Genomic DNA, 15,542 nt, shown 5'->3' with positions numbered 1-15,542 from the left:
GAAAGCAGAGGCAGGAGCAAAGGACAAAGCTGCAAGAACTCTTAGAGCCAAGCAGAAAGATAGACCTCTAAGAAAACTAACTGAGCTATATTGGAGACAATAAAAGATCTGAACTTTTAACATCTGGCTGCATTTTGGAGTGATTAATACTTTCAACTCAAACTAAGGCTGCCTCCAGAAAACCTCCTCCCAGAGAGAACTATTATTATTATAAAGAAGAAAACCGCCACATTTGGCAGATTTGTAAATATCTTTGGCAAGCATATGTTTTCTTGTCCTATATTTTGATACTGATGCTTAAAAGATTGCTGAAAAGTCTATTTCAACTGACTACATTTATTGTACTCTTATATGAGAATATATTCCATAGGGGACATAATGGAGGAAAAGTTACATTTTGCTCTCTGGAATCACTTTTTAAAAACCAATAATTAGCATAAGTTCAATGGCACAATCTCATATCCTTTATTATTTCTGTTCATTGTGACTGAAGTTATAGATCTGCTATGGAAAACATGGTGTTCGCTTTTCATGTTTTTTACTCCTGGTAGTCTTGTTGTGTGTCCTTGTACCAAAAAAGGTAGAAAATTTTCGTATTCATTGTTGGGCAACTAAACAGAACACTCCATGTATTAAAGAGATTAAAAACTAATTGTAGAGCACACAAGCCTTGAATTTCTGGAACTTAAACTTTAGTTGAAGGAAATCATACGTAAATAGAACAATTAAAGTGTCGTGTCAGCTTTTGTCAGCTCTTACAGTATAGGGGTATGTGGAGTAAAGAAGTCATCACAGTCAGAAATTTGAGATTTTCTAGTCCAAATTTCTCATTTTACAATTCAGAAAACTGAACTTTAAAGAGATTAACATCTCAGGGGGTAAGAAGGGGCAGTCAAATAAGCCAGGACTCTTTCTATTGGGTCACACCGACGGGAATGATACAGGGCTTGATTTCTGAAACAAAGAGTGCCTATTGTACATGTGTGTGTAACAGCAACAATATCTAGCGATTACATAGCAACTCTCGGGCTTGCTTGCAAGCGGCACTTTCTGCATTTTGTCTCCTTTGATCCGCACAACGATCCTGTGACGTAGAAGCTATTATCTATTACGCAGAAGACAAAAAAGAGGCGGATAGAAATCATGCGCTTTTCCGACTTTTTCCGACTCCAAGGCCGACACTACCTTCTGCACCATCTTCCAACAGGTCGGACGCCATCTGCAGAAACTGCCAAATGGAAGAAGATGCACAAAGGGCTTTATGCCGGGTGGTGCACTTGGAGGCGCGGCGGCAGGGCCCCTGACTTGACAGGATGATGACATAATTAATCTCAGACATCACTAATCCATTTTTGTCACGAGGTTGCTTGGGTGGTCCGGCGCTGCTTACAGATGGGCCTTTTCTCAGAATCGTGATTTTGGATTCATAAAATAGAGAGGATTAAAAAAAAAAAAAAAAAAAAAAAAGGTCGGGAGGGATGGAGAAAGAGAAAAAAGAGCGAGCGAGTCAGTCATTCAGACACGGGTCTCGGAGGCGGTAAAGTTGCCCCCGGCTCAAAGAAGGCACTCCTGAGGCCGTCACGCGGAAGCAGCGCCTCAGGGAGCTCGGGGTGCGTGTCTGCAGGAAAGCCTTCCGTCCAGTCCCAAAAAAGAATCGGCTTCTCGCGACTCGGATTCGTGGGAATCCCCAGGGTTTCCTTGCGCGCTTCTTGGGTTTCTGGCCCGGGAGGGTCACTTCCGGTACCAGAGGTCCCTGAAAGGCGGGGAGCACCATTTGCTGCGGCCCCGGCGGAAGTGCGCTAAAGCACCAGGGTCGCTGCTTCCGGTCCGGGTAGAGCGGTATTCCTGCTGCAAGGCTCTGTGGTTTGCGGGAGCCGGCTGAGGCTGGAGGATCCCGGCGCCTAGGGGGGAGGGAGAGAGCGAGATATAGAGAACACGCGGACTCCCAGGCCGATTCGGGGGTAGCCCGATGGTGACGCCGGCAACCGATCGCAGGCACAGAAGAAAGAGGGAACCGGAACGCGCCCAGGCTACTGTTTCCAGGGGGGCAGCCTGCACGGGACACCCCCCGCCCCGGTAACGGCCGAGGAGGAGGAGGAGGAGATGGCGCCGGCCAGGGAGCGGCCGTGGCCGAGGCAGTGAGAAGGAGCGAAGCCCGAGGAGCCGCAGCCCCCGCGTGTGGAGAGCAGGAGCCGGCGCCATGGAAGGGACGAAGCCGAGTCTGCAGCTGGTGTACCAGGCTGTGCAAGCGCTCTATCACGACCCGGACCCCAGCGGCAAGGAGCGCGCCTCGTTTTGGCTCGGGGAGCTGCAGCGATCGGTGAGTGGGGCCGGCGCTCGGCCGCGGCCCGCCGCGGGAGGCGGGCGGCGGGGACGCCGGAGAGGCCGCCGGCCAGGCCCGGAGCCGGCGGAGCGGCCGGGTCCTGATGCGGCTGCGGGGCCTCGTGCAGCCCGAGGGGAGGAGCCGCGGCTGCGGGGCGGGGCGCGGCGCGGCGGCCGAGCCGCGGCTGGAGGAAGTTTCTTCAAAGAAGGGGCCGCCCGGGACTCTCTCCGGGTTTCTGCCTCTGCGGGGTCCGGTCCCTTGTGTTGCGCCGTCTCCTTAGCCCGGAGCCCCCTGGGAGTTCAGGCCTTCGCAGGTTCCCGCTCTTTCACTGCCTCTCCGAGACTCCCAGCCTCGTCCTCTCTGGTCTCTTTCCCACCCCTACCTTGTCCAGCACGCCCACTCCAGGGAGTCTTGTCTTTCTGTCCACTACCTTCCAATTTTGCAGCCCGTGACTCTTTCCCATTCAATGTAACCCGCCCTCCCCCCTCCAAAGCCCTTATTTCCATTCATTAACATCTTGAAACATCTCACCATTTTTGCGTCGTTATACCTGCCAATTTTGCCTTCTTTTTGTATTCCTTTGCCATCTCTTTATCCCTATGTTGAGGAGAACTCTTCTCCCCACTCCCTCCTCCTCAACTTTTTTTGCACAAATATCTTTTTATTTAAAACGTGGGGGTGAAAAACTTTTAATCTTGGATTATAGAGCCTTGGAGGTTTTTTTTTTTTTTTTTAATAAATGTGAAAATGCTTTGAAAATGAAAGGATGTTGCATTTTATTTGCTTCCTTTCTCTCAAACACATCCTTTTCTCAACGTTTATTTGCAACTTTCTCCCTTTGTTAGAGTTTTGAGGCTTTGTCCGTTAGAAGTAACTTTTAGTTCTTAGCACATATTAGTTCCCTATATACTTGACAGCCTGCAACTTTGCAGTTGAAATAAGGTGGTGATGGGTTTTTTTGGGTATGTTCCTTTGGACCCAAGTCGTCGTTTGCTTGATTTAAAATAATGAGAACTGTTTATAGGATAGATAGCGTTACTTGAGAATCACAACACACAACCAGTTTCTGTGATCTATAGAATGAAAGCCTGATGTTTTGTTTTACAGTTTACTACCAGTAGTTATTTTTGTGAAACAGATTAAAATCACCTTCATTTTTATAGGAAAAAAGTACTTGATTGGAACGGGAAAAGTGATTTATTAATTCAAAGAGTTTTTCTTCTCAAATTGTCAGTCATCATACAGTTGTAATTCCAGGAATCTATGCCAATTGATTTTCTTGACAAGCTCAACATGAGGCAATAATTAATTATCTGTAACTGGTACAATTTAGTTACAGTTGAACACATTCTGAGATAGGATACATTCCTTATGTTGCATATATCAGCTATGTTCTTTCTCTCATTCTTAGAAACACTCTGTTGCAGAGATTATTTTTCATATGAAAGTCAGTTAAAAATAATATCTTGGAAATTTCCTAAAGGAAGAAAATAAACTACATTTCTTAGTTTTGAAAGTTAATTTTTATAGCAATCCGATCTAGCAGGAGCCTGTTATATGACAGGAATCAGTTAAACATGATGGGAGGGAGTTGTCCTAATCCAACTCAGCTAACTCAAGTTCTAGGGAGAAGCATTGGATGAAAAGTCACCCCTTCATTGGATACATACATAGAATATCAAAGTTTTTGAAGATGGCAATTAAATCAAGAGGATGGGATGGGAAGTGTATTATAAGTGTTTTTACTATGCACCATGACAGCAGATGAGCCAGGATAACCTTGGGACAATGAAAATTGATTTGGCCTAAATTCTTGGCAATTTTTTTCCCATAACAAATGAGGCAGATTGGGGCCTATGCACTCTAGTACTTTTCCTCTTTGGAATTCCTCTTTCCCTGAAGTTCTGAAAAAACAGGATTTTCTTTTCTTCTGCCATTTCAGTCATTGGTTTGACTTAATGATTTATCCTTAAGACTAGGTGTATATTTGGTGGTTTTAAGCTGTCAAGTCAACCAACAAGCATTTATGGAGTACTTACCATGTGACAGGTATTGTCCCCAAAGAATAAAGATATGGAGTTCAGAAGAGTATCTTTGCCTTCATGGTGCTTACAGATTTTTGGAGAAGGCAATGTGTGCATACATAAGCAAATACAGAATTATCTATGAAATAAGCAAACACAAGTCATTGGCGACTGTGTGGGGGAAAGCACTGGTAGCTTTGGGAAATAGGGAAAAGCTTCATTTTAGAAGTGGCACTTAAGCTGATGGAAGAAGGAAATTGGAGATCATCTGAGTCTAGGTACTGGCAGGAAGATTTAGACAATATGTGAAAAGGGATAGAATATAGAGTGTTGTAAGAATGGTTTGGGGGACTTTGGGAAGGAATGGAATCCGTTTGGAAAAATAGGGTGAACCTTCTAGCAAAGGTCTCCCAATGCTCAAATTTAATTTTAAAAGTAATAGTGAGCCATTGGAACTTTGGAAGCAGGAGAATTACATGGTCAACACACTTGTGCTTTTTAAGTATCATTTTGGCAGCTTTAGAATATGGATTGAAAAATGGAGAAACTTTAAAATGTGAGATTGACTAGGAGATCAATGCAATAGAACGGGTGAAAGTGACAAGGGTCTGAGCTAGGGTAGGAGTTTTACATGTGATCAAACAAGACAGACATTTGAAAATGCCTTTCAAAGAGACTTATTTTTTTTCTGCTGTTGTACTCTCTATTGATACATATTTAGGCAAGTCTGAAAGAAAGCTTTGCATGTAAAAATGAGTCACTGCATTTCTAGTCAAATTCTTCATAATAAGAACTAATCTTTTAAGGAAGGTTTCTTAAGGTGCTAATCTTAAGGAAGGTGCTTTAAGGTTTGTAAAGAATATATTATTCTTATTTAATTTTTGAAACAGTCTTTCAAAATAGGTGCTATTATTTTGTAAATGAGGCAACTGACTGGTGAAGAGCCTCATCTAGGATCATACACCTAATGAAGTGTGTCTCCTGCAGGATTTGAACCTACTCTTTCTGGTCCTGGGATCTACACTCCATCCATTAAACTTCCTAATTACCTCTTTGTTAAATCCTGACTGTGCAAGCTATTATTCTACACCAGGGGTCCTCAAACTTTTTAAATAGGGGGCCAGTTCACTGTCCCTCAGACTGTTGGAGGGCCAGACTATAGTAAAAACAAAAACTAAGAACAAATTCCTATGCACGCTGCATATATCTTATTTTGAAGTGAAGAAACAAAACGGGAACAAATACAATATTTAAAATGAAGTAAAGTTAAGTTAACAAATTTACTGGGAGTTGCCAGTATTTGGGAACTATGGGCCTGCTTTTGGCTAATGAGATGGTCAATGTCTAGTTCCATATTTGTCACTAGTTGTAACAAGTGATGCAAGTGTGCATCCGTTAGTCTTGATCTGGTTGGAGATTTCAAATGTTTCATTCTAGAAAAAGTCTGTTCACAGACATAAGTGCTGCCAAAGATGGTTGCCATTTTGAATGCATGGTTTCTGAGATGAGCATATGTCTCAGAGGGGAGGGATGCATAGAAATTTTGAAAGCTGCTTCACTTGACTGCATCTTTCAGAGAGTCACAATTCTGTAGTTTAGCCAGTTCCATTTGGTAAATGAAATGTGGATAGCAAATGGGTTACAGAAAAGCTGTATGTCCTGTTCATGGAGATGAAGCTCTTTAAATCTAAATTGGAACGCCTTTTGCAATTTTTCCAGTGAATCCACACATGTTTTGTTTGGGAATGCAATCAGCGGTTTTTCCGCTAACAGATTTTGAGTTGTGGGGAGATGGCAGAAGTTTTCCTCCACTTCTTTGATGAGGAGGCCTAATTTTACTTCATATGCTTTGACATGTGATTGCATATCGCAGATGAGCTTCTCCTTTCCTTGAAGTTGCATATTGAAATTGTTGAGTAGCTCTGTTACATCTGTCAGAAAGGCAAGGTGCCATTTCCATTCTGCATCATTGAGCTCTGGTACTTCTTTGTTTTTTGAAAGCAGAAAAGTTGTAATCTGTGGAAGTAAGTCATAGAAACGTTTCAGAACTCTCCCTCGACTCAGCCAATGGACTTCTGTGTGATATAGAACATCTTCATACTCAACATTTAGCTCAGACAGAAATTCCTGAAATTGTCTGATTTAGTGTATTAGCTCTAATGAAGTTAACACAAGATACCACAGTTTTCATAACAGAGTCCCACTTCAGTGATTTACTACACAGCGCTTGTTGGTGGATGAGACAGTGTATGGCTATTGGATGAGAATGGTTATGTTCGTCCATCTCTTGGTTAATGCGAGCAATTACTCCTTTCTTAGACCCCACCATGCTAGGAGCACCATCAGTTGTCACGCTGGCTAGTTTAGCCCAGTCCAGCTCCAAACCATTCATAGTTTGGCAAACCTTTTCATAGATACCCTCTCCTGTAGTTGTTCCTTTGATGCTTTGCAGTGCAGCAAGCTCTTCTGTGACTTCAAAATAATCATTGGTGCCATGAATAAAAATTAGAAGTTGTTCAGAATCATGAACATCATTGCTTTCGTCGAGTGCCAAGGAAAAATATGAAAATTTTTTTATGGAGTTTTGCAAATGCTGATGCAGACTGTCTCCCATTTCTTCAATCCTCCGTGTAATTGTAGGTCTTGAAAGACTCACTGTACTAAATAAATTGGCCTTCTCTGGACACATCTCTTTGGAACAGAAAGAAGGCATTCTTTAACAAATTCTCCCTCCACGAATGGTCTGCCAGTGCGTGCTATTAGCTTGGCAACTTGAAAACTTGCTCACAGTGATGAAATATTTAGCTGCTTCTGCTTCACAAAAGTATTTTGCTGAGTTGTCGATGTATTTTTCAGTTTTAATATTTTATCTTTTCTCACTTCTCCAACCAAACAATCGTATTTATCTTTATGCTGAGTTTCATAGTGTCGACACTGTTCTGGCATATCAGACATGCAGCTCTTTCCTTGTACTGCATGAAGAAGTAATCATAAGTCCACTGTTCTTTGAATATCCTACACTCCGAGTCAATTTTTCTTTTTCTTGACATCATTATTTCCTAGGGATTCCAAATTGCTATTAGTAAAATACCAATATATATATACAGGGCTACAAAAACAATATACCAGCAATAACTTTGCGCACACGGAGACATACAGACTGCAATGCCCAGCTTCCTCCAAGCTACCTCTGTGCTGTGATGCCTCCGTGTCCCACACACTCTCTTTCGCTCTTTGCGCTTCCGCTTCCGACCTTCACTGCTGCAGTGAATTCCCCCTGCAGTGGCCGTGACATGTGCAGCATGCACTGTACATTCCCCACGCCTGTCTGTTGTGGTGGCTGCCATTACCGTACAAGGCCATGGGCCCTCAGTTCTCTGTCTTCTGCATCTCTCTCCCTTCCCCACACCACACACCCTGGCCTAGGAACTCACTTCACCTCAGTACTGCCTCACACTCTGTCTTCGCCACCTCAGCCTAGTGCCGGAAGTGTGCATTGCTAACATGAGTTTAGGTCGGATGTCATTTCGGGTCTGATTTTGCCATAACCCTGCGGGCTGCGTAAATGTCTTCAGCAGGCCACATCTGGCCCACGGGCCGTTGTTTGAGGACCCCTGTTCTACACTCTAGCTACAAAGGAGATAGCAGCTGGTTGCCCAGTGGATAAGAGTACTGGGCTTGGAGTCAATAAGACCTGTATACTGGCCTCAGACACTTAAACTGGTGTGACCCTGGATAAGTCACTTAATTCTGTTTGTCTTATAAAATGGGGATATTATTATTAATACCTATCTGGTAGGATTGTAGTGAAGATCAAATGAGATAATATTTGTTAAAAGCATTTAACCATACCTGGTACATTGTAGATGCTATATAAATGCTTATTCTCTTCTCCCCCTTGCAAATGTAAGCCCTTGCTTCCATTGCTACAATTGAAGGGTGATTAATATTAGTATAGTCCTGTTTTCTTCCTCATTTTTTTGAATATGGTCTGGGCTTTTTTTTTGTTGTTCATTTTTTTGGGGGGGAGGGGGATAGGAAGTCAGGTAGGGTTAAGTGATTTGCCCAGGGTTACATGGCTAGCAAGTGTCTGAGGCTGAATTTGAATTCAGGTTCTCCTAACTTCAGGATTAGTGTTCTATCCATTACCATCTAGCTGTCCCTGGTCATATTTCTACTTGGTTTATATTGTCTAGCCTTTCCAGGGGCATAAATTGTTTTTTTTTTTTTTTTTTTAAATTTTTTTTTTAATTGTTTAGAAAAATATATTTAAGCAATCTTTTGTTAATTATTTTGTGTTATTTAAAATTATGAACTAAGAAATAGACAAAGATTTGTTTTCCTTTTGAATATATTTTATTCCTGGTCCTGGAGCAAGTTAATTTTCTCCCCTTTTGCCCCCATTCTTTTCTAGCTGTTATACAAAATACTGCCAAGATGAAAGTTGCCTGTCATGCTTAAATAAATGAACCATTTTGCTTCTATAAAAGTTTGTTTTTCTCTACTAAAGAATATAATCTGATTTTGAGCCTTCCTTCTTGGAGTTCTGTTATTTTTTCCCTAAATTCTTAACTTTTTTTATCCTTCTTATGATTCACTCAGTGGTGTGTTTATTGACCCTCTTCAATTTTGTCGTGTTTGTTGGGTGTCAGGCTTTCTTACAAAATGAAATGAAATATATTGAAACAAATGCTTTTAATTTGTGCTAGTCACTTTATGAGTCCCTCAAATTGTCTGATGTCATTAAAAAAACATCTCTTCAATCTCCCTTCATTGTCAAAAACTTTTCCTACCTTCCAGAAAGTAGGTGGCAGAACTGGCAATTTCCTCATAAAATGACTATTTTCTTGAGCATTCTAATTTGCGGGCTAGCAAGAAAATCAGTTTCAAAGGATTCCTTTTTTACTTTCAGGTAAATTAAGCTTGTTCTTCTTTTACTTGTCTCTTTAATTTTTTTTTTTCCTGATTTGAGAAATTTTAATTTTCCTAGTTTGAGATCATCCTGTTATGCTTAATTAAATTGAACTGGAGATATCTGAAAAGTTGTCCTCTAAAAGTCGTTTGTTGGTTTTCATCATTCTTTCACTCTATAGTAGGAATTAATAGTTTTGTAGGAACGTAGCAAGGCATAGCTTTTTATTTCACTCTTGTTTTATTGCAATTTGCTTTATGCACTTCCGGAGAAACTGTCTTTTTTCTTTTTTTGGGGGGTTTTGTTTTACAAATCTACTTTGAGCAAGTCTACCGAGGCCATTTTTTTTTCAATAGCATGTGCTTACATCTTGTCACATTTTGGTAATCCTCACAATATTTTAAACTTTTTCATTATTTATGTTATGGCGACTTATGTAAGTGATCTTGGATATAATTGTTTGTGGGTATCACATACTATGCTGATGTAAGATCTAATTGATAAATGTTATATATGTTCTGCCTGCTTTACTCATTGAAAGTTCCTTTCTATTTTCCTTTCCTTGTGCTTCCCCATTCCCTGAGATACAACAGTATTGAAATTAGGCCATTTAGAAATCCTAGATGACCTCTCAGTGTTCACGTGAAAGGAATAATCAATTAATGGGGCAAATTTCATTGTTGTCTTATTTTAAGAAATTGCTACAGACACTCAGCTTTCAGTAGTCACCACCCTGATTAGTCAGCAGTCATCAATATTGAGGCAAAACCCTCCACTAACAAAGAAATTATGACTTGATAAAATCTCATATGATAATTTAGCATTTTAAAATGAGCAATAAAGATGTTTTTTAAATTATTGCACATTTATAGATTACAGAATAGTATAAACCTAACTTTTATATGCACATGGCTTTTATATTTTTGGAAATCCAAAAAATTCCTGTGAATACCTTTATTGTGATTTTCGGCAATATCTTTGAGGTATGTCTCTAGGTATTCTATATGTGATGCACATTCTTCATTCAACAAATGAATCAGTAGTTGGAAAGATTTTAAACTATTCAATACTTGAAACTGAAACATTTTGATATTGTTTTATTGGATTTATTTGTTTAGGAAATTTCATGTTTTCTGAAGGGTGTTTATTCCACACTCTCCCTTTTTGAATTCTCATGTGCATAGTTATTTGTTGTAACCTGTCATCCGTTAGTTCCTCCCCTTCTCTCCTTCCCCCTCTTCTCCCAAAGGAGAATGTTAAGTTTAAGGTTAGGGATTTTTTTTTTTTTTTTTTTTTTGTCTTATAGGCCTCACCTAGTACATTGCCTTGCAAATTGTAGAAATGTAATAAATGGCTTTTTGATTGGTTTTACCATATCCCATATGAAGTGTTTTAACTAATGAGAGTAGTATGTGGGATAAATGAGCAATACTCATCTCAGTTTTGGCAAGGTCATAAATACTTGTGTTACTTTTGGATGTATCTTTTTTTTTTAAAGGAATGATTGTAATTTCACAGTTTAGTAGTTTTAAGAACTATTGAGTTACAAAGTTGTGATGAGTTATATAACAGTACAATTTTTTTAAAGGGAGGAAACCCTTTTTTAGTATCTTTTGTGACCAATAGTAGACTAAGCCTGTTAGTGAAAGAGCTCTATATAGCCTGCCACAGATCTTGGAAGTAGACCTTCGCTGTACACATGTAAAGGCCTCTTTGCTGCTTTTGTGAAATAGGAAGTTGGAATTGGGTGATTAAATGGAAAATGTTCTCTTGTTGCAGCCCCTTTGAAATGTGGGAGCTGCAGCTTCCTCCTGTTGACTGTGAGCCCCAGGCTTCACTTGAGATGGTCCCTTCTGAAATGTGGCGCTTAGTCCAAGCCTGGCATCTTTGGCTCTAAAGTCCTATGAAGTGTAAGTGCTTTATTCTCTCCTTGTAAAGAATTATTATTTTTAAAAAATAGCCTTAGTGAAAAGGAAAAGAGAACAATGGACTCAGTAGTTTTGTATGTGAGGATTTGGTTCATTTTTCCTTATATCTTGGTTTCATTAATTTAGTGGCAAGAACAATTTATTTTTCTTTGTTTTTGTGATTGCAGGCAATAGAAAGCCTTAGATTTGGAGTCATAGGACTTGGGTTCAGATTCTAGAACTGTCTCTTGGGCAAGTAACAAACAACTTTTTGGGCCTCATTTTTCTCATCTTAAAAATGAACAGGTTGGACTAGGATGACCTAAGGTTATTTCCAGCTCAAAATCTGCATTTCTGTGATTAAGTATGCTTAGAAATAGGAAGTATGGTGAAGGATAGCGATCTATCAGTAAAACTATGTGTTCCCCGGATTAGGGCTGCTTTTAGAAACCTGCATGGTGACTAGAAAAGACATCTGTAATCCAATATATCACTCGCCTGCAATGTGCCTCGCCCTTTAAAATTGTGAAAACAATTATCAAAGATCATGCCTTAATTGGGTTTTTGTTACCCTGTGATTTTATCAGTCTAGGGAACAAATTCTCTCTACTAGTGCAGACTGGCTATGCTTTTGCAATTTATAGTCTTAGTCAATTGGGTTCGTAAGAGGCTGTCAGTTAAATGTCAGAGAAAGAAATCAAATCCAGGCTTTCCCAATTCTGAGGTTTGTGTTCTAGTCACTATACAAATTGCCCCGACTTCATTTGGTATTGACTTTAGCAGATAGCAGCTTCTATATTATCCCTGATTACTTTGGAAAACTAACATTTTTATACCTATTTCAAAATGTTGATAATCCCAAGGAGAACTACTTAGGAGCTAGACCACACAAGAGATGCATAAAGTTTGGAGTCAGTATATCCTATTCTGTCTTTGACCTCACTTTGCATTTGTCACACATGGAATAGAATTCTCAGAAAAGTGTAACACTGATGATAACAATTTTGGAGTTCAAATAGCGTGTGTGTGTGTGTGTTTAAATTTATAATACAACCCAATGATGTGAGTTTCTCAGTTCTTGAAAGCAATTAGACTTAAAAAAGAAGAAAAAAAGACTAAAATAGTTCATGCATTTTGACTCGGAGATCTCACTGATAGGAGATCTTTGACCCTAAGTCGGTTAAAAACAGAAAATAAAGTTCCATATTCAACATAATGGGGCTTTTTATGGTGGCAAAAACCTGGAAGCAAAGTAGAAACTCTTGATTTGTGAATAACCCAACAAATTGTGGCATGTAGATGTAATAAAATTCACCTATCAAAGAATGAAGAATTTTGAGAAATATAGAAAGACCTATATGAAGTAACTGTAAACAGAAAAAATATATATATGTCTATACACACACACACACACACACACACATATAATGATTATAATGTAAAGGGAGGAAAAAGATATTTGGAAGAGAACACTTTAGAAGGAGAGGAGAAAGGAGAAGGCAGGGGGCATACTACTGAAAAATGTCAGATCAGGCAAAGTTTTACAAATTTAAATGTACACTGGAAAAAGACTTTTGTCATTTATTATTGCAGACTAGGAATTCATTGATCTCTTTCATCCTCAAATTCTTTTTAGAATGTAAGGTCTTTGAGGGCAGGGACTGTTTTTCGCTTTCTTTGTAGCCTCAGTGCCCTACTCAGTGTTTTGACATATGGTAAGCACATAAGTGCTTAGTGACTTGCTGGTATTCTTTTCTGATAGCAGCATCCTTTTATATTACTCTTGTGGTTTTTAGTTTTCCTAGAGACAAAAAGCCAAGGGAAAGCATCAGAATATAGGGGTAGACTACAATTTTTCTGAGCAATATGAGAAAAAAAAAGAGCCAGTATGTAATGGAATGCCATTTTATCTAGTGGTATCAGCAACTTGTTTACTTACCTATTCAAAACTTAACAAAATTAAAATTGTCAGTAAGTGCTTGTTCTGTTTTCAGTAGTATGATGGGGTCTGTAAATGGTGATAGACTTGAGAAGAGGACATTTCAATTATATATAACAGTTCAAGTAAGAGTAGGATGATTGGATAAAATGGTTCAGAACCTGTTTGTCTTGCTTAATCATCTTTCTTGGTTGTTTAATAAGTGCCTGGCTTTGCATAGTGTAGGTGCTCAGAAAATGTTTTAAAAAAAAAAAAAAGCATGAATCCTTGTCTTTGAATAAATCTAATGTTTTTATACTCCTTTCTTCTCTGGGTTGGTCAGATTTTTATCAGCTCATCTGCAAGATTTTTGGGTCTCTTGCTAACTATAAAGTCCATGCTTGTTGGAAGAAAGCTGGCTTTTCCAAAGCTCAGAAAAACTTTGTCTACCCACATTGGCATGAAATCCTATGTGTGTGTATTATGTTTTATGGTTGTATGATAGATTTTATCAAAGTTTCATCCAAAAGTAAATCTCAACATTATTCTCCCAATGATGAAATGGCTGTAAATAGGAGATTACAGTGGACAAATTATGTAGACATTTTTCCTTGTGGAGTCAAGTTTATTTGTTGTAATATGGTTGGATTAATGTCTCATTCTCTTAACTCATCCATTTTCACTTTTGCTTTGAATTCAGAAACGGTCAGTTATGCTGAATTCAACATTTGGATTTCCTAAAAGAACTGCTGTATGAAAAATCTTGAAATAAAAAAGGTGGTGGAGTATAAGGGATTAGGAACACAAAGCTCAAAACTTTTATCAATGATATTAAAAAAAAAAAAGATTGCTACTTTTTCTTCAGTTACATGTATGTTAAATGATTAAGAAATAAATAAATACAATAAATAGGAATGGTAAGTGGCCTTGGACCTCACCAGCAAGTTGGGTGGCTTCTGGGTAGAGGCCCCCTGGATGGTTCAGACTAATTCTTCTCAATTCAATGTGCCTACTGCTCCAGAAACTAAACCATAAATATGGTACTTTATCTTTACATAAAGAACTGAAGTTTGCTTTTAGAAGTGGGCATTAAAGTTAGTGTTGTAGCTTGGGAATTACTGTCAACTGCTGCAGTTTCCTGAATTCTTTAATTTTTTTTATTGAGGAAATCTTGTACAGCAACATAAATACAAGTTGACTTAAAATGTTTTCTTATATCAATCATGTTGGAACAAATTTGCATTTTAAAAATATCGTCATGGCAAAACTGTATCCAAGGTAAAGATATTGTATGCTGCACTTCTAGAGTAGATGGCTTATCAGAAATGTTAAAACAATTTCTAAGTACTAATACATTAAAATAAAACAAAATTTATCTTTTATGGTTTATGGAAATTTTATTCTTCACCCCGCCTCCATTATTTGCAACTTTGTTTACACATTTGAAGTAATTTTAAGTCTCTTGAAAAAGACGGGAACTTTGGCTTTTTTAAAGATATAGATGCTTTTGGAAAACATCCCCATGATCAGAACAATGGTTCTTTTTTTTTTTTTTCCCCCATACTCATTCTGTTTCAAATTAAGATCTGTAAACCTAAGAATCAGGGTCATACAATATTGTGGGTTTTCTTGAATGCGATTTGCTTCTAAGCCATTCTTAAACTGACTTAATTAATGGTTGCTTCTCTCAAATAGGGCAGTGGATACTAGTCTATCTAGATAGATAAGTTTAACAAAAAAAAAACCATAAAAAGTTTTTTTGGGTACTAAAAGTGGAGGGAGATTTGTTTATACAAATATTTCTAAAAGAAGTATGTACATGGTATTGGAAATTATTTGTGGTAAGGAAATATTCTTTACTCCAGTTGCTTTTCTCAGACAATAAAGTGATACATCTATGCCACTGCCTACTTTGTCAACAGTGGTGCTATTTGCCCTTTACATTTTTGTATTATAATAGATTGAAATCTAATCCTTATTGCAAGACATCCTTTTGTTAACAGACTTGTTTCTTTTTTGTTTTGTTTAAATTTTGATTTGCTTATGAGATAGTTTTGCCTCTTGGCCACTTTAACACTGCAGAAATGTACTACTGTTAAAAGATGCTCACTACATCATTTGCAATAGCTTTCTTCACTTATAATTTGTTCTAAATTTGATCATTTCAGGAAAATTTAATATATCAGTTGAAAGGTTTCTACATCTGAAGAAAATGTTTACAACTTAAATTTTAGAGCTTGTTTTGGATGTAATTGTACCTATAAAACACTATGCTCATACTAAGAACTTCTATAATGGAATTGCTGAAAGAAATAAATGTGTTCTGAGGATGGGGGGAAAAAAAAGAATTAACTATTGCTTTTCTTTTTTCCACCTGTCAAGCACTTCCATGCATTTGACAAACATTTATTGAGAAGCTAATACATATGAGGTCCTGTGTTAGATGCAGCAGTATACA

The 15,542-nt window shown here is 38.6% G+C and overlaps 1 protein-coding gene across 1 annotated transcript in view; it reads left to right on the top strand.

Moving 5' to 3' along the window:
- Positions 1–2,065: 2,065 nt before the first annotated feature.
- The window catches only part of TNPO3 (transportin 3), a 117,539-nt gene continuing 104,062 nt past the window's right edge, over positions 2,066–15,542 (top strand). The window contains exon 1 of the mRNA XM_031939033.1: positions 2,066–2,320. Within this exon, the coding sequence (XP_031794893.1) occupies positions 2,201–2,320 (120 nt within the window). The 5' untranslated portion in view covers positions 2,066–2,200. The remainder of the gene's footprint in view (positions 2,321–15,542) is intronic.

This window comes from Sarcophilus harrisii, chromosome 5 (assembly GCF_902635505.1).
Source record: "Sarcophilus harrisii chromosome 5, mSarHar1.11, whole genome shotgun sequence".
Lineage (NCBI taxonomy): Eukaryota > Metazoa > Chordata > Mammalia > Dasyuromorphia > Dasyuridae > Sarcophilus > Sarcophilus harrisii.
The sequence above is the reverse complement of the archived record's forward strand: the minus strand, read 5'-3'. Positions and strand labels throughout refer to the sequence as shown.